The sequence below is a fragment of the Sphaerodactylus townsendi genome, linkage group LG02 (genome assembly GCF_021028975.2).
Source record: "Sphaerodactylus townsendi isolate TG3544 linkage group LG02, MPM_Stown_v2.3, whole genome shotgun sequence".
NCBI lineage: Eukaryota > Metazoa > Chordata > Lepidosauria > Squamata > Sphaerodactylidae > Sphaerodactylus > Sphaerodactylus townsendi.
This window is the reverse complement of record NC_059426.1, coordinates 143,219,170-143,244,207: the sequence shown is the minus strand read 5'-3', so window position 1 is coordinate 143,244,207 and position 25,038 is coordinate 143,219,170. Positions and strand designations below refer to the sequence as shown.

The window sequence follows — 25,038 nt, the reverse complement described above, 5'->3', positions numbered from 1 at the left end:
CAGCAGTGGGAAGGGAGATTAGTAAAAATTGCCCTCCCTTCTTCAAAAAACTTAAGAACTTCTAAGTTCTCTTTATGTGGATGGATTCAGATTGATGTTTGAAAGACACACCCAGACTTGCAATTTATTAATATTTACTGAACATTTATGTGAAGAAACCCCACAAAGATCAGTACTGGGATAGTGAGCAAAACTGAAAATGGATTGAAGTGGTACATGTCTGGGCACACCTGAGAATGTAACAGCTATCCTATGGTAGGTGTCACAATTCTGGTACTAATGCTTAGAATTTGCAGCTTGGTGGACAGTCTTCTTGGGCCTCATATCAGATGAAGACACTGGGTTACAGGTGCAAAGCAATAAACAAACCTGTTTGTGGACAGCAGTCCTGAAAAGTAGTCTTTCTTATGCTACTGCTAACATTTCACCTTGCATGCTAACCTTACCAGAAATAGCAAATATTGAAATACTCTTGTCGTCTTATTTTTCCTGTAGAAACATCATCTGGATGCAAATCCCAGTTATGGAAAATAGTGTTCATCTCAAGTCTGCCATTTCCTACTGTCTCAAATAAGGCTGTCAATTTTCTAACCATCCTGTTGGTGCCACTCATGTCCCAGAAGTCCTTCAAAGAGGTCTGTGTCAGTACTGAGCCTCCGCAGAGTAAGAGCGCTTCTGCTGATCTATTCAAAGCTCTCTGCATTTCTCCAGTGTGGCCCTGCCAAGAGACATCTGTCCAACAATTCTGAGATCAGATGTCCCCTCACTGGCTTGATAACATCAGCCTTTGGGAGGTTTTTCTTAATGGAAGTAAAATAATTCCTGCATTTTTTAAAAAAATGCTGGATACAGGCCCAGTCTGTCGGAAGTAAAAATAGCCGAGTGTGCAGAGGAGGCAACGCAAGCAATCAAGTTTCATTTCTTTTTTCTTTTCTGGAAACTAAAAATACCTTTAAAAGCCCTGTGAAGCAAAGCCCTGGACGGTGGGAAATGCAGCTCAGGCCCAGTGTTGGCCATCATATTGAATTTACTAGCAGTGCAACTTTTTTCCATAGAATCCCCATGACAGGGTAGGACCCCTAACCTACGGTATGTGATCTCTGAGGCATCTTACATGTATGAATTTATATGCGCATACATTGTCTATATGTGTGTATATATATGCTTAAGAGATCAATTCAAAGAATTCCCCATCATGCTTCTCCCACCCATCCAATGTGCAAAAGTAGCACTGTTGCCTGCAACTTATCCTGCATATCTACATCCTTGTGATAAAAAAGAGGAGCAATATGTTGTTTGCACTATGAAGACATAATCTGGCAGCTGCTTTCATACACATTGGATAATCCATTTGCAAAACACTGACTATAGCATAGGAAAATTACATTGCAAAAGACTGCTAAAGCACACTGAGAGTACATTATCCAACCAAGTGTGAAGGCAGCCACTAGTTTCACAGGTATGAAGTAGAGTCCAATTGCTCAGTAATGCTATCTTATGTAAAACCTCCTGCTTGAATTTCTGTCTCTTGCTGTCCCTCCAGATATGTGAACATGCGCACACATACACACACACACATATGGGGGGAAATGTGTCCAAGTTTGCTGCCTAAAACCTGCTGCATCACTCTTTCTCACCATAAGGCCAGCTCTGTTACCCTTTCAAGGTCCCATGCTGCTTCTGCAGTCAGAATCCTCAGTGCAACGCAGAGCTCTATGCAAGTGTTCTTCAGGAATCAGGCTGGCTATTTGTCATAATCATGCAAAAACAGAAAGCAGACAGGGGATTCCACACAGATCACCTTCCCAAAAATGGAGAGCCCATGCTTCAATGACATATTTTGCACAAACAATTTTGGATTAAGTTCCCAGCATCTCTAGCCTCAAAGATCACAGGTGGCAGGTGTTGAGAAAGCCCTCTCCCTGCCTGAGACCATGGAAACCTGCTGCCAGTCCAATATACAATTAGAAACCAAGGCAGACCCATGGTCAGACTCAGAATAAGGCAGCTTGGCATGTCCTTTATTTCCAGGTGTGCCAACCTCTAGGTGGGATCTGGAGACCTTCCAGAATCACAACTCATCTCCAGACAACAAAGATCAGTTCCCCAGGAGAAAATGGCTGCTTTGGAAGATGAACTCTATGACATCACAATTATGCTGAGGTCACTCGGACACACACACACCCGCCGAACCTCACCTTCCACAGGCTCCAACTCCAAATCTGCAGAAATTTCCTAATCCAGATTTGGCAACCTTGTTTCCAGGATTCACAAAATCTTTTGTCTGGAAGTGCATTAAAACACAGAAGAGAAGAAAAAGTGAAAGAACTCCTACCCTCAACACCGAAGATATGGTAAAGGGGATCACTGTCATCAATTTTGCTTCTGAAACATACCAGTACTGTTGTTTTTTAAAAATGCAGTTTGTTTTGAAAAGTGCATGTGCATTTTATTATTGGTATTTATTCAATTTCATTTTTAGTGAAAGATTCCTCCCTCCATTTGCTTTGTTCATGTCAATGCTTAGAATAGTGATATTTCTGGCACGGGCTAGAGGCAGAATACTCTATAAATACAAAGCCATTAAACCCCATGCAGCAGCAACCTGATCAGAGCCGCCTTTTAATTTCCTGACATGAGCTGGCCACTAACCCAATTACCCAGAATCCCCGGAGGAGTCCTCATCCTTCCCAGGAAGCACAAAGGGAAAGTGCAAGCATATTGCATGGATGTCAGCAGAGCTTTCACTGAAATCAAATATCTTTCAGAAAATACATGGAAGGGAAGCTGAGGGTGGAGGACGGGGCGGGGGGAGGGGAGGGGGTTGCTGGAAAATGCGGGGGGGGGGGGGGTTCCAGAATGGTCGTGCTCTGTTTAGAGACACTTAAATAGAAAATGAGGGCATTTTTAAAAATATTCAGATGAATTCTTCACTGTTTCAATTGCTTGAATCATAGTTGGATCTGAGTGCTATCAAAGAGAACTGCGTCTAGATTACTGTGTTTGCAATCCCCAGCTGCAGGGTAAGACTTCAGGATGCCACATTTTTTTCTAGCAGTTCTCTTCTGCCTTTAGCAACTACCCAGGAGGCAGTGATTAACCAGCAGAATGTTAGAAACCAGCAGAATATCTTCCTGGCAGGGAGGTGGATCTGCATGTGCCAAAATTTGGACTGTTAGGTGCTAAAAGGCACAGGAGAGGATAGTCATGAAAAAGTGTTGGCAACCGTAATGGTGGTATTCCCTCCTCATCACAAAAGGCAAATAGTATTCAAGGTTAAAAGAGGAAGAATGTTCTTTTAAGACATCATTCTTGCAAATGTGCCTCATAATCCAAAGCTACTATAATCCTTCGCAACAATGATAGAACAGTACCGGGTATCTACATCACCTAATGTTGAAATCCATAACACTTATCACCACATCTTTTACAAACTGCTAAAATCAGGAGAAGGTGGTACACTGTTCTCAAGCTTTCACAGAAACACTTCCCTTATCATCAGTGCATGCTAGTGGAACCAGTGAAACATTGCTAGTTTCAGTTCTACAAACTCACATTCATAATTCTCAATTATTTCAAGTGATTAAGCTTTGTTGGCTCAGGACAGCATTGATGCAAAGACACGGTGTGTCAGCAGAGGCAATCTCATGGAGCTGATAAATGGCTGCAACATCTGTGTCTTAGGATCAGTTCTTTTCTTGCATTACAGAAGATGCTATCTGTCCTGTTTTCCCCTTATGGAGTGGATCCATGCAGACTTCTTTCTTATTGGGTTTCATTATGTCAGGCTGTATATTAGGTCTGATCACAATGTTAAGCTTTTTAAAGAACTCAAAGATGTTTAGTTAAGAAGATGGTATCTAACATGCTAAAAATAAAAGACAGAGAAATTTTAAAAAGTTTTTCATACACATCTTCAGGGCAGTCAAAATCTACAAGCTACACAGCTACCCTGAGCTCTGCTTCTCTAAACACAAGGTCTGGAACATTCCAAGCTGTGTAATATTAGTGTGAGAAATCCTCCAAGCCAAGTGAGCAGGCTTCAGGTATGTAGGGGAATTTTTTCCCCACTAGATCCCTGATATCCATCAGCCATGGCAAGATATAAAATGAAAGTTGACTGTGAGTGTGTGCCTCCAAGTCACAGCTGACTTATGGTGAACCCATTGAGTTTTCAAGGCAATAGACATTCAGAGGTGCTTTGCCATTGCCTGCCTCTATATGGGCTGACAGAGTTCTGAGACAACTGTGACTGGCCCCAGGTCACCCAGCAGGCTTTATGTGTAGGAGTGGGAAATTGAGCCCAGTTCTCTAAATTAGAATCCACCAATCTTAACTTCTACACCACACTGGTAGGGATGTGAATTCTGGTTTTCTTTCTCAATCTTACGTGTGATCATCACAAAAAAGCCAGCCATTGAATCTATGGCAGATCATTCTTTTATGTTTATTATCTGCTGTTTGTGTTCATTTTAAAGCTGAGGGAATATTCAACTTCACAGATATAGAAGTTGCCCATGGTTCAAGCAACTAAGAGTACAGAGGATGGACACTTACATATGAGCAATTTTAGCTCTGCCATCTCAGAAAGAAAACTATGCCAACCACCCAATCCTATTATATATTTATTCATAGCCCACTTTTCTCACCAGAGGAGCTCCAAAGTGGCTTTTCAACATTGTTCTTTCTTCCTCCTTCTCCTCAAAACCATGCCCAAGGTTAACTGGTGAACTTCCATGGCAGAGTGGGAATTTAAACTTGAGTTTACCAGATCCTAGTGCAACACTGTAGCTACTAAACTACAATGGCTCTCTTGTAATCTAGAAATGAGTGGCCACTGACTTCAGGGGACTCCCTTCTTACTCTAAATGCTAGGGTCTGCCCCTTTGAGTGGGGAATTAGTGAGGTCAGACAGAACTTAATGAGAGGAGGAGAAACCAGAGAAAATCACTTAAGTGGTGTGTGCTTAAGTGGAGGATACTTAAAATTAATGTTTGACACTTAGATGCAATGTTCTAAGCTAAGGAGTATCTGAAGATATTTAGATTTAGAGTTTACAGAGGTAGTTTCCAAAAGTAATCTGCAGGAATCAGGAAAAAAAGTTAACAAATTTATTAGAAAAAGCACAATAATAAAATTACAAGCACACAATGGCTGATACACACAGAAAATTCACACAGTCCTATGATATAGATAGTGTTGAGGGTAATGATCTGGAATAGTGAGGGATTTGGGGGGAATAAAGGAGATAATTACCTAATCTAGAAGTGGATTGGTCTGATGAGTAGAGTTCAGCAACCTGTGCTTAGCTCTGATAGAAGAACGGGGGAAGAAGGCAACGTGCTGGGAACAATATTATCCAGCGAGTTGCCCAGGAAAATACTAAATACTGAGTGAGTGCTGGGTGAGGGGGATAGTTACAGGGAGAAATGGGCCCTCAAGTTATGCTAAGTACCATAATCCTAATCTCCCAGGACAAAGGAGGAGAGACAAGAGAAGGTCACTTAACGTAAGTGGTGTGTGCTTCAGTTAAGTGGAGGATACTTAAAATTAATGTTTGACACTTAGATTTAATGTTCTAAGCTAAGATGTGTCTGAAGATATTTAGATTTAGGGAAAAGCTGACTCAATCACAACTTCGGGACAAGGGCAGTGTAAATTAAGGTGGTCTTGGGAGAGGTTAGCTAGAAACTAGAAGATGAGATTAGTATTTTAGAAGAATGGCTTGCAGGAACTTTTTGAGGAAATCATATTAGCATACTCTTTGTTTCAAAGAAGTAGGCATGCTGAGGCTGAAGGTGTGATTTGCTTTCCCAGCTGAAGGCATTGTGTTTTCCTTAATCTTTTTAGGAGAAGGTATGGCAGACTTGCTTTGCAAGATGATATTAGCGAGAGCTAGTCCAGGCAGTTTTTTCTGTCCTCATGGATGATACCGAGCCAACGAAGAGGATGGCATTCCATCTTGGCATTGCATTGCTAGGCCACCCTACAAGGTTGGCAGAATAGGTAGGAGCACTGCTTCAAAAGCAAGCCCCCTCCATGGGTCTGTCTGGTAACCCCTCCCATCCCCCAGGAACTGTGGCCTTAGACATTACACAAAAACACCACAGTTACTGTTAGATTTAGTATCCAGGAAGTTATTGCTATCAGTGACTCATAGATTATCCTGACAAACTTTTTGTCTTTGGCAAGCAATAAAGATTAGCTAGAATGGTCAGAATGACAACCAAAGCAACAAGAACATCTAAAAATGTATGACTGTACATGTGGCAGTGGGTGAGCCCTTGAGAAGAAAAAAAAGAGAATGGGGCTGGAGATCCTTGGGGTAAGAAGAACACATGGAGAGGAGTGGGAGGAGAGCTAATTTAAGAATTTAAGACACTAGTCACTTGGATATTCTTCAGTGATTCATAGATGAAAAAAGGAATTAGCCTTGAACACAAATATCTATGTGGGGCCAAGGGAAGAAACAAGAGTGGAAGACCTGTAGGCTGAAACGTATCAAACAAATGAAGGAGAAAGAGACTGAACATTTAAAGTAGATTATAGTTCTCTCGATGGGAATCCTTAAAATTAAATGCACAAGAAGCACCATGCTGGATCTGTCCAGTGCTCCATTTAGTCCACCACTCTGTATCACACAGTGACCAGCCAGATTCCCCAGAGGACCAACCAACAGGGCATAGAGACTCTGTGGTTTTTTAGTACTGGTTTATTGCCTTAGAAAGTGGAGGTTCCCTTTAGTTACCATGGCTAGTAGCCACCGATAAATCCATCCTTGAATCTCTCCAGTTCCCCTCATATAGCCATCCCTGCAGTATATCTCTGAACAGGTTGAGGCTGGCCTTCCTTTAGAATATTAATGGCATACAACATTCAGGAGCAGCCCCTACAGGATGGTTATCTATTTCCCACAGAAATATGCTCCACCTCCACACCCATCTCTCCAAACCAAATATTCTCTCCACTGCATGCAAACATTGCCCGATTACACACCAGGTGTGGTAGAGGTGAATGTCTGCTGTGGCAAGATTTCTTGTATGGACATATTTCCTCTAGCCCCGCTTTCACTTTCCACTCTGTCCGCGGCAAACTAATTCATTTATAGCACAATTTTAATTTTGTTTCGTTGCCAGAATGGGACAAATTTGCTAGTGGGCACAGCTCTGCCCTGTACTTATTCCCTCTGCCCGCAGCCAGCCTGCCTAGTCTTACCCCCCACACACAGACATAAAACTCCCTCATGCTGCTTTGCATGCTTCCACCTCACCCTCCTCCCTGTTGCTTCCCTCTTCTTGTCCTGCCATATCACTTCTATTGCCTGTGGTCTCTCCACTCCTGCATACCTTAAGGTCTTCAGATTTTTTTAAAAATTAAATAACGACAATGATAGGTTGATAAATTTATACTTACCAAAAAAAGTAAAAATAATAAGACTAGTTGATCAGTGCTAATACCCAATTTGCTTTCATTTGATCAACAAAGTGGGATGTCCCCAGCCTTGTAGTTTTATACACAAGTAATCAATGATTCCAGACCACACCAGGAAAAGCCCGTTGGTCTTGATGCTTGGGTTTACAGCACTTTGGGAGACAGATGATTGTGAACCTGGGATGCTTAGAAAATGGCAGTTCACATCTTTTTGCAGTTTTGCAGCTGCCATTACTCCCCCCCTCACTTCCTACTCTAAAAGACAATCAGTGTTCAGGCAAAATGTACAGATGCTGTATTGAAGAAATTTTGCCTTTTTACGTTGATAAATCTATCAATAGATTGACATATAAATCTATTGATAAGATTAGGGTTAAAATTAAAGATTATATTAAACATTAAAGGATGCATGCGTCATCAAACCCCCCCCCCTCCCTTCCTGGATGCAAGCAAAAAGTCAGCTGATGAGTAATGCCTGGCCCACAGGGTGGTGGTAATAATGCCAAACGTGTCCCCGAACAAAAACTCCCTGGTCAGTTCACTTTGAAGCTGTAAGACCTCGCCCTGCATAATCAGCCATTTGCTCCTTATTTGTCCCTTCAATATTCTAGAATCATCCAAAAGGGGGTTTTTTGTTCAGAGTTCCCAACACATGTACACATTTTTATACAGTACACACAAATAGGAACTGATTGCTTCTGAGTACATGTCCAGCCCAGGAATTTGTTTCTTGTACCAGAACTTAGTGACAATGCTTCAGAATCCCTAGAAATCCAATCCCTTTTCCTACATGCCATTTTCCCCTCCATTCCAATTTACCAAGGATTTACAAAATTTCCCTTCTTATTGGCTATTTCCTTCTTATTGGCTATTGTTGTGCAATTAGGAAGATACTTTTGTGATGTCTCCAGCCGGCGCCAGCAAGGACATGGAGCTGGCCCAGGAGGCAGGGCCTGCCACAAGGTCAGCAGCCAATTCACACACACACACGCACACACACACAATGCTTCCCTTCACCCTGGGAGGGGAAGGTGGGGGGGTGGTGGCAAGCAGGGGCACTGGGAGGGGAAGGTGGGGGATGGCAGGGGTACCGTGAGATATGAAGAATGAGGTCAAGGGTACCGTGATGTTGAAAAGGTTGGGAAACACTGCTTTAAAGACTACCTGACAATTTTAAGCTCATGTTTCCTAATGTAAACTTCCATGGGAACCAGGCCCACTTTATCAGATACATGGAGTATGTCTTCAGCCGGACAGCCAATGAAGTAACCAGAAGGACCAGATCAGAAAAGCCTCTGCCAGTGTTCCAAATAAGCTCCTCTTCTATCAGTGATTGCGGTTGGAGAACTGAAGATGAGTAGGGCCAGTCTCAATAGGCTTGAGGGAGTTATAGGAGCCTTGCAGAGCCTGGGGGAGGTGCTTTGCATTCTCACACTCTACAACTCAAAGAGCAGCCAGACTGCTCCAGGGGCAGGAAACATGGCACTCCCTTTTTAGTTTTGTTTTTTATGCTTCTATTATTTTATTTATTATTATTTATTAGTTTTCCTATATTGCCCAATCCCCGAAGGGCTCTGAGCGGTGAACAGTAAGGCCAGTAGGCAACACATAACATACAATAATAAAATAAACATATAAACATTAAAATTGTTTAAAATACAGACACGTAACCACACAATTACATTTGAAGAAGGTGTTTAACCACACATATTTGCACATGTTTAGTTGCATGATTTTAGTTAATCTGGTGCATGGATCCATGAGGTGGTATAAACACTTCCTCTCTAAGGAAAGGCCAAATTTCTTTGGGGTCCTTCACTCACAAAGTCATCAAAAGATTACTCAGGGGGGAAAATAGAAACTACTTCAGAATTTCCCCTGTGAACTTGATGTTTCTGGAAGTATATCTGTGCTGGCTGCTTTCTGCCTAATAAGTTTCTCATAGGTCCTTGAAACCAGTTTTTCCCATGCAGTCCTTCTCAAAGAAAAGCTTTCCCTGAGTAAAGTCAGCACTTCACAACATTTCACATGTTACTTGTCACCTGCCTCTGTTACACATTATTTTGTTTGCTTATTGCTCAGACTATTGGGGCTGCTAAAAGATTTTCATAGCACTTTTCCTTTGCATTGACTACTACAGAGAAAATAGACAAAATAGTATTTTTCTTCACTGTACTGTAAGGTCATAATTACAACCACCTGACTTCAGTCAGCTCATATTTCTTCTGGCCCCCTGAACTATCTTTTTATCATAAAGGTGATAGCCAGCACAGAACTGGTATGATGCAACCTAAAATGGCCAGTGCAAACAGAAGTATCAGCCTTCTTATATGAGATAAGCTTTCATGCTCTGAATCTACTCACTTCTTGACCTCTTTCCTAGCAAAAAGACCTAGAGTGTCAAAGAAAAACAGCCTGTAATTAACTCTTGTTAAAAAATAACTTTCAGTATGAAAGTCAGTGCACTGAATACGTATTCACTTGTATCAGGCTTTGCATGGGTAGTTTTCCATACTGTGTTCTATCCACATGTTGTAGTTTATCTCAGTGAGTTTCCACTCTGCAGTGTCATGGTAGAAGAAACTGAGATGGCCCAGTAGAGCACATGCATTTCCTTAGTTGCTCTACATTGATTAGGGCTCTCTTAAGCAAAGTGGCCAGGATATCTGAGAAACCTATTGATTGCTTGCTCTGCTCCCTTCCTGCTTCTGTTTTTCATTCACTTTCTGCATTGCCATAACAAAACCTCCAATGCTGTGCGCATCACAGAGATAGTCTTTCATAGCCTTAAAGTATCCCTTTGGAGCCTCACTTTTTTCCTTCAGTTCACCTGATGCATAAGTGCCAACTGTCCTTATTTACCAAGGACAATCACTATTATCTGAGATGTCTCCAGTAAATCATGATCCCTCTTTTTTCCCCCATGTGTTCTTGGAGATATCTTTTAAATAGAAAAGTATACAGATATTAGATTTTTTTCCTCCTCTAACCCCTCCACCCTTCCCATCCAAACATGGAATGTGGATGTGTTTGAGTTGCTCCTATTTTATAGTTGGTTCAAACAGAATCATTTGTTTTTCTGTGAATAAGTCTCACAGTCACACACTCACTCCTACATCTTCTGTTCACTCACAGGCAGATACCTAGTTATTTTTGGGTCTGCAGCAAACCATAGCTTGTCATTACAGGTGATTCAGTAAACTATGGCTGGTGCTTGCCCCATAAGCCAGGATTGCAAACACTAATTAGCTTGAAAACCTGGTTTGTAGAAAAAGCACAAACCATACTTGTCTGGCACAACAAATACCATTTATACCTCTGAAACTCAGTGCTAGGAGGCAACATGAAGGGAAGGTTGGCTGCTGTGTGAAACAGGATGCTGGATGAAATGGACCAGTGGTCTGATCCAGCAGAGCTGTTTTAATCAAAGCCCATGAAAATGGCTAATTATCTGGCCAGGTGTGAAGAAAAGAGAGAGGACCAAAGTGCAAAGGATCTCCCAGCTGTGTTCACATAATACAGTGCCTTTCTCCCCAGTGAGGACTCAAAGAGGCTTAAATAATTCCCCTTGCTTCCATTTAATCCTTACAGCAATCCTGAGGATTCTCAAGTGTGATGGAAGAGACTGGCATAGAGAACTTTTTTTCTTCCAAACTCAGGTCTATTCACTATGCATGTGTGAGCAGGCCTGCAGGAATACACATAGAACGATGTATGGAGATGGCCCCCTTTCACGGGTCTCTATTTGGTAATATTTGCCAGGTAGTTCTCTCCCTACAGAAACCAGTGGGCTGGAGAAAGTGCTTTCTAATGCAGGATTGCTAGAATCATCTTCTTCACCCATGCCACCTTGTCTGGGTTCTCTTCACATTGTACACTCCATACCTGAGGTTATTGGGAATTTCATAATGAAAAACAATTGATAATAACTATTTGCTTTTACAGAAAGAGGCCCTGAGGAACACCATTGGCCCAAATGCAGTCATGGGATTTTTATTATCATGTGTTGCATTTTTGGTCATTCCTCTAACTTCTCAGCTTTATCTCCAAAAGCTAGACACTATACACACCTTGAAATTTAGTGGGAAGGTAGGAGATGGTTATGTGACATGATTCTGCAGAACAAGTAGCAGCTTGAACATCAGTATATTCCTTCTTAATAATGAATATTTGGAGGTGCAACTCAAAAGCAAACTTTTCATCTGGAGCTTCTGAAACTGACCTGGATATAGAAACAGGAAAAGTGCCAGTGCAAACAGTTCTGCACTGACTAGGAGATGGAGTGGATGAGCCAACAGAAATCACAGGAACCAACAGTAGGCAAAACCAGTGACCCCTTTACAAGTAAAAATCCCCAGCCAATTCTGCACTTCTGTGCAGAAAGTCAATTATAGATTTGTTCTTCAAAGGAACTGCTGACTCCTTGGAGGCCAAACACTATAAAACTATTTTTCTTCACTTTTCTAGATTTCATTATCTTTGTGTGCAACCGTATCGATTGAATTCACATTGTTATTAAATTATTACTGCTACTTCTCTTGTTATTACGCTAGTAGACTTTTTAGCGGTCACAATAATTCACAACTCTATGGCTATTTTTGTAGATCACCATTAGCTAGGTGTTCTGGAACATGCATAGCTGCTGCCGAAATCAGCATCCCCACTTCCCTCCCATGAGTCTCATAATACATAATACGTGATATGATGACAACATGCTGCATATTTCCCTGCTCTAATATACTGGCTGCCACTTGGAGGGGAGAGGGGCAAGGAGACTTTTAGCATGATGACTCCATGCAACACATTTTCTGTCACTAGCCATTACTCAGGGGGAGAGGTGGAAGAGCCTGGCCAACTGCATATGTGCTACAACTTCTAGTTCATGACACAGCCTCAGAAATCACCACAGTCCCTATGTTGCTGCAGGGAGGTGGGAAGAAATAGCAATAAAAACTAGGAGTTCTGGCAAAAGGCATGTTCTTAATGGCTCCCTGTCTTCTGCCATCCTGGTACATGCAATCGCAAATATTGACACACAGAAGAGTTTAAATTTGGGCCATTCTGAAAGAGGTGCGCATTCCAATATTTCCAAACATTTCTTGTTTCATTTTGGCTTGCGAATGTTTAAAATAGAACAACTCCCAAAATTTTCACAGTTCTAGAATTTACTCCCTACTGGCCTTAGTAGACAGAGGGAGAATCAGATTCCCTCAAATTTCTGTGACATTTGGTTAAACAATAGTTACTCTTGACAGCCAGAGTTATTTCCCTGTAGGAAATGATGAGCTCAATATTCCCAAACCACAAAAATATTCCCAAACCACCCAAAATGATGTGATTTCCCCAAAATTTTAGATAAACGGTGATCATAATGTTTCTGAAATTGAAAAACAAAATGATGGTTTTAAGTGCACAGCCTTATTTTGAAGTCTGATAGCAAAATTTGTATTGAATCAAGGGATGAAGAACTGGATCCTAAGCGAATTTAGTGCATTGAGATAAATGTGGTTTGGTGGTATACACAGAAAAGAGTAAGTAATATAAAAGAATCTAGGGGATGAAGAGAGATTCTGTACTTTCTGCCCCTGGTCTGCAAAGGACAACACATCAGTAGGCAACTTTTCCACCTTCAAAGCAGGCAACTATTTTTCACTGGACACATCATCAGCCTAATCTAAAGCAAGGTCATGGAGGGTCACAGGGTTGACCTCCCCAAGGTCAGGAGGAGAGCTGCAGATTTAACCTCAGATAAAATCTATTAATCAGAGAGAAAACAGGTTCCATAATCTACATGACGAACAGCACAAGCTTGCACGGTGCACAGCTTCCGGTTCATTCTGGCTCTCATGGTGGCAGTCTGCCTGCTTTGGCTGAAATGTACCAGGCTGGAGTGCTTTATAGCTGATAGGTTTTCTTTTGAATGGGTTAGGCTGAGGCAGCTGTGCTTTCCCAAGCACATTGATGCAAAAAGTTACAACTGCTACCTTTACTCCCAATCCATCCATCCCCTGTCTTCCATTTGGGGAAGGTGGGAACCCAAGGAAATGAAGCTTTGAAGCCAATCCATAAGAATGTGTTTCCTTGCCATCAAATTCCCAATGGCTCACCTTGAATGGATGAGGGGAAAGGAAGGGAAGCCGAAGCATGACAGACAAGTCCAGCCCTGTTCAGACAATACAGAACAGATCAATCAGCTGAGTGAGACGGTAGGCTGAGCACCTGCCCAGGGATAAAAGGCCTCTTACCAACCAGAGATATTTATCTGACCTCAGAACAAATGGACTATCATCAGACTTTCACTTGTGACAAGGCTAAAGCAGTCTCACACACTTCTGTAAACTAGCCACACCATGTTCACTGCGCAGTTCTGAATCATCTTGTCTCATGCATGCGGAAACACAGAACCTGTAGCATATTCTCTGCAAAAGTGCTGATAAAAATAACTGTTCAAAATATGTGGAGGGAAGGAAACGTGGCATTCTTCAACCATTCCCCCACCCCCACCCAATTTTTAAGCAAGTGGCTACAAAAAACAATGCCAATTTCTTTTCCTGTACAGTCATAATCTATGTGTAGGACAAGGTATGTACACTATCACATGTGGGAAAAAAATGGCTTTTCTGTGATTAGATATGTCAAGAAGACTCTATACATTCTTCCAATAATGCTATTTCCTGTAGAAGTATCTTGTGAGTAGCTGCCAAGGGAGAACTCTGGTGGTAGGATATTTGGGCCACAGAGATTCATAACTTCAGCACTGTCCTTCCTTCTTCCTCCTCCCATATGCAGGTAGCGGGGACAAGGCCACAGTTGAGTAGATATGCTTTCAGGTTTCCCCTCTCAAATGAGAGTTTTCGTAAAATCCAATTGTTTTAGCATTAACTTCTTCACCGTCTACACCGGTTCATCATATATTGAACTTGAGAGAGTAAACAATCATAAATGTACACTGCCAAGAGCCTTTGAACAGAAAATCGTGAAGGCATGCTGAAAGGAATGAGAACATGGTCTTTGGGAATCTTCCAAAGAGTTGAATTTATCTGCTTCACCAAGTGTCATGGCTACTCAAAGAATCCCAGGGTTCAAACTGGACATGTCAGTGGCAACTGAGCTTTCTTCCAGGGAAATGATGGGGAAAGCAGATAGGATCAACATTGGTTTTGTTCACTTCAGCATTCTGGTTCAAATTTGAAACTACATTTCACTTGTGTGCCACTATGCTGCTGAACCACACAAAATTCTAGCCTCCCTATGTCCCCTTCTTCACCCCAAATTGTAACCTGGCCTTGTTCAGAGAGTTTTCCCCCCCTCTGGTGCTGCCAAGTGACCTGAAGACATTGGCAGTCTCTCCTTACCTTCTTTCAGCATCCCCACTTTGAGGCATTTCATAAAGCGACATGCCTGACAGGACTTGCGCCTCCGTTTTGTGATTTCACATTCATTGGTAGCTGGACAGCTGTATTCAATGTTCCCTGGAAATACAAAGAGCAGTGGTCACTAAAGTCTTGCAACAAATAGAAGCAAGGACTGTCTCAATGTCCCAAGAAGCTTTGTTCTTCAGAGAGTCTGCCTGGTGAATTCATATAATGATCAATATACCCAGAAGCATCATCTACGTACACACTGTGGACTTATTCACACCTTTGGCATGGAACCAAACAGAGGAATTTGGAAGCCTCATGAACTGCAATTGATGTGCTGGAACATGACGATGCATACGAATACTTTTTTCCTCTACATTTATTAATGGTTTTATCCCACCAAGGAGTTCATGGTGGCCTTTATTCTCTCAATGCTGCAATACTTCCCTGCCTTTATTCTCTCAGTGCTGCAATACAGGTTAAGCTTAGTGGGATACTACCCCAACTTAGTGAGTTTCATGACTGAGTAGGAATTTGAACTCAGGTCTCCTTAAAGAAACTCGAACACCTGCCAGTTTGGTACACTTTCCATTAGCAATTGTGATCAGGCAGCCATTTATTTATTTGTTTCTTTATACCCCACCCTATCCCCTACCCCCAAAAGGCTCAGTTCAGCTTACAATGGCATAAAGCCTAAAATTAATTTGATGGGCTGTTCATAAACAGTTCACTATTTGCAGGAAGAGGCTCAGCCATGAGAAGTCAAATCTCAGCTAATGAGAGATCAGCTGGGAGTTAGTTTTTGATCTCTTACTGGGGAAATTTCACTCTGTAGTCAGCAATATACCCAACTGATCAGCTGGAAGTTGGGTTCTGATTTCCCATCCTGGAAACCCGGGTACCTCTCATACATACTGAAACAGCAGCCAATGGGAAGGGATGATCAGAAATCCAGCTGATTTCCCTTCTCCCCACCTAAGCTGCTAGCTTGGATTACAGAGAAAAGAAGAGAAACAAACTCTTTCTCCTCTTCCCTTTGCAAGGAGGAGTTCAGAAGGATTGTTTTGTCCATACCCAGCTTGGAGATGGGGGGGGGGGGAGAGAAAAGAGCTCTTTCTCATCTTCCTTTTGCTATTTCACCATGTAGCTGTTTTGTTGAGAGGCCTGGGATCAAAACTAGACTCCCAGCTGATCACCCAATCAGCCATCACTTGACTTTTGACCTACATTGGTTTGTTCAGCACAGCCGAAATAAGACATCTTAAGGCACTCCACAGTTTTCCTCCCGAGATGTCCTTATTTTAGCTGAAGGTGTCTTTTTTTGGAGAACACTACAAAGCGCACCTTTCCCCACTAAGATGCCTGCCAGATGTCTCCTGCCTGACTGTGTGGAATGCAGAGTTCTGGAGGTGACTTAATGTTCCCGCCTAACTGTTTTGCTCTCCGGTCAACTTCACGCTCAGCTTGCACCTGACATTTTGTGTGCAGCTGAAGGGATTCTCCCTGCAGTCATTTGCTGAAGGTTGCCCCAGGACATTTGCTGTGCAGGCTCTGATCCTGGGTGTCTTTTCAGCCCCAAAAGTACATTGTTATAATCAGCTGGTCTTGCTGATACTGGCAATATATAGGGTTTTTTTTAAAAAAATTGATGAGCTATCTCAGCAGCTATACAGACACAAATACAAAAATCTTAGCCCCTTGAAAGACCAGTCTAGCTCCCATTGAAAAACACCAGGTTGACCTCCCCTCCGCCCAGAGGCGTTCCTCCCATTGGGCAAAGTGGGCAGTTGCCCTGGCCGCAGCCCTGTAGGGGGCGCAGGTTTGTTTGTGGGATTTTTTGTATTTTCAGTGTTTTTCCATTTTTGGCCTGCAGAGGGCGCAGTCTTTAGCACCAAACTTTTAGGGATGTTTTGGGAGACTCTCCTGATGCTATCACCCAGGTTTGGTGAGGTTTGGTTCAGGGAGTCCAAAGTTATGGACTCCCAAAGGGGGTGCCCCATCTCCCATTGTTTCCAATGGGAGCTAATAGGAGATGAGGCTACACCTTTGAGGGCTGATAACTTTGGACCCCCTGAACCAAACTTCACCAAACCTGGGAGGTATCATCAGGAGAATCTTTTACTGGTACAACCCAGGTTTTGTGAAGTTTGGTCCAGGGGGTCCAAAGCTATGGACTCCCAAACGGGGTACCCCATCATCCATTGTTTCCAATGGGAGATAACAGAAGATGGGGGCTACACCTTTGAGGGTCCATAACTTTGGACCCCCTGAACCAAACTTCACCAAACCTGGGTGGCATCATTAGGGGAGTCTCCTAAAGATACCCTGAAAGTTTGGTGCTGCTAGCTTAACAATTGCACCCCTGCCAGCAGGCACCTCCCAAATTTTCCCAGATTTTCCTTTTAAATCCCCCCACCTTTGACATGGATTTAAAGGGAGAATCTGAGGTCCCCAGTTTAAACATTGGAAGTGATGCTGTTTCAGGGTGGGGGAGAATCCACCCCAAAATAGCATCACTTCCAATGTTGTTTAAACTGGGAACCCCAGATTCTCCCTTTAAGGTAGATTTAAAAGGAGAATCTGGGCTCCCTAGTTTAAACACCATTGAAAATGATGATGTTTGGGGGTGGATTCCAGCATCACTTGTTTAAACTAGGGAGCCCAGATTCTCCTTTTGAAACACTGAAAGTGATGCTGTTTCCCCCAACTGGGGGTACTGGATACAACACCATAAATGTTTTCATAGCAGTAATAAAACATTTTGAAAGCATTTTGAAAATGGCCCTGCCTGGTGGAATGCTCTACCTCCAGCTGTCCGGGCCCTGCAGGACCTTGGAGAGTTCCGCAGGGCCTGTAAGACTGAGCTATTCCACCGAGCCTTTGGGGGGGCTGGCCGCGGTTTTATCACCCCCCAGTGAAGCTGCCGTTTTCCATCTGGCCGGGCCCTGGTTTCCATCTTGGGTCCGATCTATCCCCTCCTTCCACTGGCCTGTAGATCGGGCGCCTTGCTGTTTTAACTGGTATATAATTGTAACTGTTATTTAAGTTTTAAAGTTTTAAGTTTAAAGTTTTAATGAATTAAGCTCTTGTATTTGATATGTTTTGTTGATTGTTGTTTAATGTGCAGATATTCTGTGAGCCGCCTCGAGCCCTTCGGGGGTGAGGCGGCTTATAAATCCCATAATAAATAAATAAATAAAATGTTTTCAAAAAAATATTTCTGCTGTGTGGCATGGCTTATTGCTGTGCTCAGATTTGTGAGTTGGGGCATGTTCTATAATGTGATGGTGACTTTGAAACAACCTGGTGTAAAAAATCATTGCTTGGTCACAGTGGGGAAGGGTGGCTGCCCATGGGGGGGCGCCAAACTCCAGTTTGCCTAGATATGCCACTGGGCGTAGCTACAAGGGGGGGTGCGCGTTGCATTGGGCACGTGCCTGGGGGGCATCAAACTCAGGTTTTGCCTAGGGCTCCAGTTTGCCTAGTTACGCCACTGCCTCCGCCGACTGACTTAGATTTTTCTTACTCCACAGCTGAGTACAACTATGTACTTTTTGGGCTGAAAAAATGCCAAGGATTGGAGACTGCTGAGGAAATGTCCTTGGGCAACCTTTAACAAATGGTGGCAGAGAGAATCCCTTCAGTTGCACAAAAAGTGTTATGTGCAAGCTGAGTGTGAAACTGACCAGAGCGCACAATGGTTGGGCAGGAAACAGCCTCTTTTTCCCTCTGACGCCTTTGCTTTCTGGAAAGTACATCAGAAGCTGCCTCTTTTTAAGATGTCCACTGGACATCTTATTTTGGGTGTGATGAGTGAAAACAGGCAATTACCTCTTTTTAAGATGTTCCACAGACATCTTTTTTTGTGATATTCGGAATGGACCAAAATTATTTAGAAGTTGCTTGTGTTGCTCAGTAAAATATGAATGTATCCCTGATTAGCTCACAGTTTAATAATGAGTTTCAAAAAAGTAAATTGAAGTGCTAAACTGCTTTGTTGAGTAATTCATGATTTTACTCCCATTAGTGTCTAACCAATATACTATACCTGTTTTGCATGTTAAGACAAACCCCCTTTCAAACTGCCCTTATAGTCTACCTGAGTAACTGGCTGCTAACAGATTTTTTGTGTTGTTTCAGATACAACTGTTTTTTGTTCCTGTTTGTTTACGGATTTTTTTTACCTTTTCAAACAAAGCTGCTTGTGTCTCATAGGCTTCCTGGGACTTTTTAAATGAAAATTGCTTTCTCCCATTTTCAGTTTTTCCGTGCCCTCTGAATTGATGCAGTGTGCTGTTTAAAATGTCTGGAATACTTCCAAAAAGGATTACCTTCCCCTCCTTTTTTGTTTGCAGTGTTTTCCCTTTTTGCTTTTAAAAAATCTTCTAACATTAGTGCTATAGCGCTACAACACCACAGAGATCCAATTCAGTGCTACCTGTATATCACCAACATTTAGATCAGTGGTTCTCAACCTGTGGGTTGCGACCCCCTTGGGGGTCGAACGACCCTTTCACGGGGGTCGCCTAAGACCATCGGAAAACACATATTTCTGATGGTCTTAGGAACCAAGACACAAATAATTTTATGGTTGGGGGTCACCACAACATGAGGAACTGTATTAAAGGGTCGCGGCATTAGGAAGGTTGAGAATCACTGATTTAGATGCATTAGATTGCTATGGTGCTATAATGCTATAGCACTAATTTTAGCACTTTAAAAAAAGCCAAAAAATTGCCACTAAGACAGGTGGTGGAGAAAAAGTGGCACTGTTTGAAATTGCCAGGATGCTTCAGAGTCAGCTAACAGATGGATTCAAATGAGCTGCATGAAAACCCATACTGTTTTACTTGGAACTGGTCCAGCAGTGGATAACATCTAGTTTGGAACTGTAATCTGAAAGGAGCCACAGAATCCACTGAGCTAGGATTGGAAAGTGAGTTTCCTTAGGCCCAGTTTATTGGCTCTCAACAAAAACAAGATGCGGGGGGGAGGGGTGTAAGTTCATCAGAAAATATGCTCCTAGCCAGGAGGAAAATGCTTCCAGTCTTAGACCAAGAACTAATACATTAATTGATTTCTTTAAGTTTCTTGTCATTCCCAGTCCCCAGGGCAAGTGGTGGATGATATCACAGAGACACAGGGAACACACAGAGAGAAAAAAACAACTGAATATCTACTTAAAAGAACCAAAGGATATAAAAACAGCTTTAAAAAAACCAGGTCCAGTCTAAACCTCATCACCGCCTGACTAGAAAGTCTTGCAGGAGCCCACAACAACATTTGGCATGGGGTTTTGCCAAACCTCTAACAGGAAGGAGTTCTGCGATTGTACTGCAGTTAAAAATTAAATCTCTCAGCTTGATTATTGAAATATAATTTCCCAATTATTACCTAAAATGCAAACAAAGAAAGAGCAGTGCGATGAAGAACCAAAGAACTTGCAATCAGAGAAGTTTAAAGATGCTTTCCCGTTGTTCTCCAAATATGGCTTCTTTCTGTTTTTCTGCTTCTTGAGCAAGCTTTAATTACCATTGAGCAAGCTTTAATTACCCAAATGCTAAAAGTTCATTTCCAAAGATCTCCAAATCAATGCTATATTGGTAAAATACCACTGAAAACTAAGCTGCCTTGTGTCCAGATACACGCACACAGCAACAAAATACACAAAAAGGAAACCATGTTAGAAACTCTGTGTGCAGCTGAAATGGCCTATTTTTCCCACTGATATTGTCAGGGTGATTAGGTGCTGAATAGGTACTGATAGGCAGTGAACAGGTGCTCTGTGCTGAGCAGCAGTGGCGTAGGAGGTTAAGAGCTCGTGTATCTAATCTGGAGGAACCGGGTTTGATTCCCAGCTCTGCCGCCTGAGCTGTGGAGGCTTATCTGGGGAATTCAGATTAGCCTGTGCACTCCCACACACGCCAGCTGGGTGACCTTGGGCTAGTCACAGCTTCTCGGAGCTCTCTCAGCCCCACCTACCTCACAGGGTGTTTGTTGTGAGGGGGGAAGGGCAAGGAGATTGTAAGCCCCTTTGAGTCTCCTGCAGGAGAGAAAGGGGGGATATAAATCCAAACTCTTCTTCTTCTTCTTCTTCTTCTTTTTAAGTAGGGCTGCAAACTCCAAGTTTGGAAATACCTGGAGATTTGAGGGCAGAGCCTAGGAGGGTAGGGTTTCGGGAGTGAATGGAATTCAGTGAATGGAATGCTATGATATAGTCAATTTTCCAAAGCAGTAATTTTCTCCAGCAGGAGTAGAATCAGAGGCGTTCCTCCCATTGGGCAAAGTGGGCAGTTGCCCAGGGTGCCCCCTTGTGGCGGGCGCCAAAAATGCAGGTTCATTTGTGGGATTTTTTGGTATTTTCAGTGTTTTTTCCGTTTTTGGCCTGAGGAGGTGCTGTTTTTTGGCTAGCAGCACCACAATTTCAGGGATTTATCAGGAGACTCTCCTGATGATATCACCCAGGTTTGGTGAGGTTTGGTTTAGGGAGTCCAAAGTTATGGACTCCCAAAGGGAGTGCCCCCATCCCCCATTGTTTCCAATGGGAGCTAATAGGAGATGGGGCTACACCTTTGGGGGTCCATAACTTTGGACCCCCTGAACCAAACTTCACCAAACCAGGGTGGTATCATCAGTAGGGTCTCATGAAAATACTCTGAAATTTTGGTGTTGCTATCTTAATAATTGCACCCCTGACAGCAGGCACCCCTTAAATTTCCCCAGATTCTCCTTTTAAATCCACCCCCTTCCTGCTAATGGTTGTTTTCTTTTTTTCTTTTCTCTCAATGCCTAATAAAGGTGGTGGTGGTGGTGGTGGTGGTGGTGTGATTGAGTAGTTTATTTTATTATTATTAAATCCACCCCCTTCAACATGGATTTTAAGGGAGAATCTAAGGTCCCCAGTTTAAACATTGAAAGTGATACTGTTTCAGGGTGGGGGAGAATCCACCCCAAAATAGCATCACTTTCAATGTTGTTTAAACTGGGGACCCCAGATTCTTCCTTTAAGGTGGATTTAAAAGGAGAATCTGGGCTCTCTAGTTTAAAAACCACTGAAAATGATGCTGTTTGGGGGTGGATTCCAGCATCACTTGTTTAAACTAGGGAGCCCAGATTCTCCTTTTAGGAGAATCTGGGGTTCCCCAGTTTAAATAATATTGAAAGTGATGCTGTTTCCCCCAATTGGAGGGACTGGATACAACTCCATAAAATGTTTTCATAACAGTAATAAAACATTTTGAAAGCATTTTGAAATTGTTTTTTAAAAATATTTCTGCTGTGTGGCATGGCCCATTGCTGTGTTCAGATTTGTGAGTTGGGGCATGTTCTATAATGTGATGGTGACTTTGAAATGACCTGGTGGAAAAAATCATTGTTTGGTCATGGTGGGGGAGGGTGGCTGCCCATAAGGGGGGAATCAAACTCAGGTTTTGCCCAAGGCTCCAGTTTGCCTAGGTACGCCACTGAGTAGAATACATGTTTTAAATAAATAAGTGATCTATGCAGTCTGGAGATCTGTTGCCAGCTCTCACCTGGAGGTTGGGAATCCCAATTTTAGGCTCGGGCTGTGACACAGAGAAGGGCTTAACCGCCCCCACCCAAATCTGCAGCTCAGATTTGGATTAGGTCTTCACTTTAAAAAAGCCACTGGGAGCTCCAGCCACACATACAGATTTGCCTCATGGTACTAAAGTCCCTGGTTCTGATCTTCCCTGTGCCATGTACTTAGTAAGAAGAAGAAGAAGAAGAGTTTGGATTTATATCCCCCCTTTCTCTCCTGTAGGAGACTCAAAGGGGCTTACAATCTCCTTGCCCTTCCCCCCTCACAACAAACACCCTGTGAGGTAGGTGGGGCTGAGAGAGCTCCGAGAAGCTGTGACTAGCCCAAGGTCACCCAGCTGGCGTGAGTGGGAGTGCAAAGGCTAATCTGAATTCCCCAGATAAGCCTCCACAGCTCAGGCAGCAGAGCGGAGAATCAAACCCGGTTCCTCCAGATTAGATATACGAGCTCTTAACCTCCTACGCCACTGCTGCTCCTCAGTTTTCATAACTGCCTCAGACAAGTTCAGTTTTCATAACTGCCTCAGAAAAGTAAGCAGCCTCAGACAAGTTCCAGGCCATTGCCATACTAGGATTAAAAACTGATCTCCCTTACAAGGCTGTTGTAAGCACTACAAAAATAATGTACATTGTTAATGCATCCTTTAAACACTTGAAAGCAATATACAAGCACAAGAGGATTTTTCTATGCAGATGCTATTGCAGCACTGCATGAAGAAGTTCACAGTGTAAATTATTAGGGACTGTGCTCTATACTACTGTGTATTGTTTGCTATCAGCTGGATCCTACTATGCAATTTTGATTCGTTTAATGCATCATGCTAACAATTTGCTATGCTTGAGTTCTGTTTTTATATTTTTGGTTGTATCTGATCCCAAATCCTATTTACTCTCGCCTGTCCCATCTTGTTGATTTGAATGACTTACTCTGTGTAATCTGCCTGGAGTTCCAGTAAGAAAGGAAGACTATAAATGTCAATAATTTTTTTTTAAAAAAACTAAAATTAAATACATTCCAAATGCCAGAGATAAGCATTGGTTTTATTATTTAAATTTATACCCCACATTTCTCAAGACTACCAGCAGGCATAGGTGGGGCAGTGAATTTCCAAGAAACACAGCATTTGTTTTATGGCAAGAGGATGTTATATGAAGCAACTGCAACTTCAGTAATGGACCTCAGGGCTGTTTCTTGTGTGACTTTTTAAAAGATGCATGTACACTCCTGAGAGTCACGCTGAAGTCTAAAGTTAAATGAGTCTACTATTTAATACTTGTTTAGCACCAACACGGTGTTAGATACTGCCTAGAAATGTCACAAGATCCGGCTTAACCAGAGCTGAGTGGCCACACACCTGCTGTTTAGACTGAGATGTGTCTTGTGATAAAATAAATGTACTTAATTAATAACCAAGAACTCCTAGAGCCTTTGAATCACCACCGTGGGCCAATTATTATTATTAAACTTATATGCCACTCTCCCCCATAGGGCTCTTTTTACTCTTGGCATCCAAGCTGTTCCAAGACAAAGACAATTACATAAGTGTTTCAATATACAAGGACCAGTCAAAGTGTCCCTCTTCTTAGGTGGTTAGAACAGGTACCTTTTATTTGGTGACTTTGGGGCAAGAATTGCAATCCTAATCAGAGTTACAATGAACCTAGAAGGGTGCAACTCCATTTAGAGTTATACTGTTAATACCCAAAAGCATCCAGAAACATACTTAGTGAAAGATTCAATAGAACCAATCTACTACACACAAAAGTGCGACAAACTGAGAAAATAAAATAAAGGAAATATATAAAATATTCTTTCTAAAGACTGGAGGGAATAAAACAAAAGAGAAAAATCAGCAAAATTTCAGTCAAAGGTGGATCAGGAGAAGGTGGATCACAAAAGCAGTTCTGATGAAAACACAAAGCCACATGGAAGGCACAATATCACACATTTGTAACTTTATTGTACCAGCAAAGATGCATTGGGAGAAGGCTTGAGCTGGCCTGGCTGCTGGAAGACACAAAACTGGAGTAAAACTGCTTTTGCTAAGAGGTTAAATTCCAGCACTTTCTAGTAAGGGAAGAAGGACCCAAAGCAAATTTTGCTTTCTGCCTAGCACATTTTTATCCCACCCTTCTCCTCTCAAGATAGCAGAAATGGTTCTCTTCTCTCCTCACATTTACCCCTGCAACAGCCCTGTGGGGAGGGCTGAGGGCAGGATATAAATTAAATATGAAATGAAACAGAAATTGACTGGTCCACATAACAAATTTTATTGGAGAGTAAGGGTTTAAATCCAGGGTCTCCCCATGCCTCGTCTAACACCCACTACATAGTATTAGCTCTCTTGAACGTTGGCTTTTATGCATCTACATATACAAACATGACACCTAAAAAGGCCACACGTCTTTAAAAAATATGACACAGGGATTCAGTCTTGAACATAAGATATTGATTAGCAGACAAAAACATACTAGAAAGCCTTGAACAAACTACTCTATCCAGGTCAGCCAATTCTCACATTACAGATTACACAGGTTGGATTTGGGGCCCTCACCCTGTGTAACAGTCAGAGATGAGTTGCAAGTTCCTTCCATGTTGCACAATTGCAGTGCCCAGTTCATAGGGTGGCCAGCTCAGGGCTGGGAAACACCTGGAGGTTTGGAGGATGGAGCCTGAGGAGGGCAC

The 25,038-nt window shown here is 42.5% G+C and overlaps 1 protein-coding gene across 4 annotated transcripts in view; it reads right to left on the bottom strand.

The window, feature by feature from the left end:
- The window catches only part of ESRRB (estrogen related receptor beta), a 218,818-nt gene that overhangs the window by 39,574 nt on the left and 154,206 nt on the right, over positions 1–25,038 (bottom strand). For all 4 annotated transcript variants that reach the window (XM_048486027.1, XM_048486024.1, XM_048486028.1 and 1 more), the window contains one exon: positions 14,787–14,903. In XM_048486027.1, the coding sequence (XP_048341984.1) occupies positions 14,787–14,903 (117 nt within the window). The remainder of the gene's footprint in view (positions 1–14,786; positions 14,904–25,038) is intronic.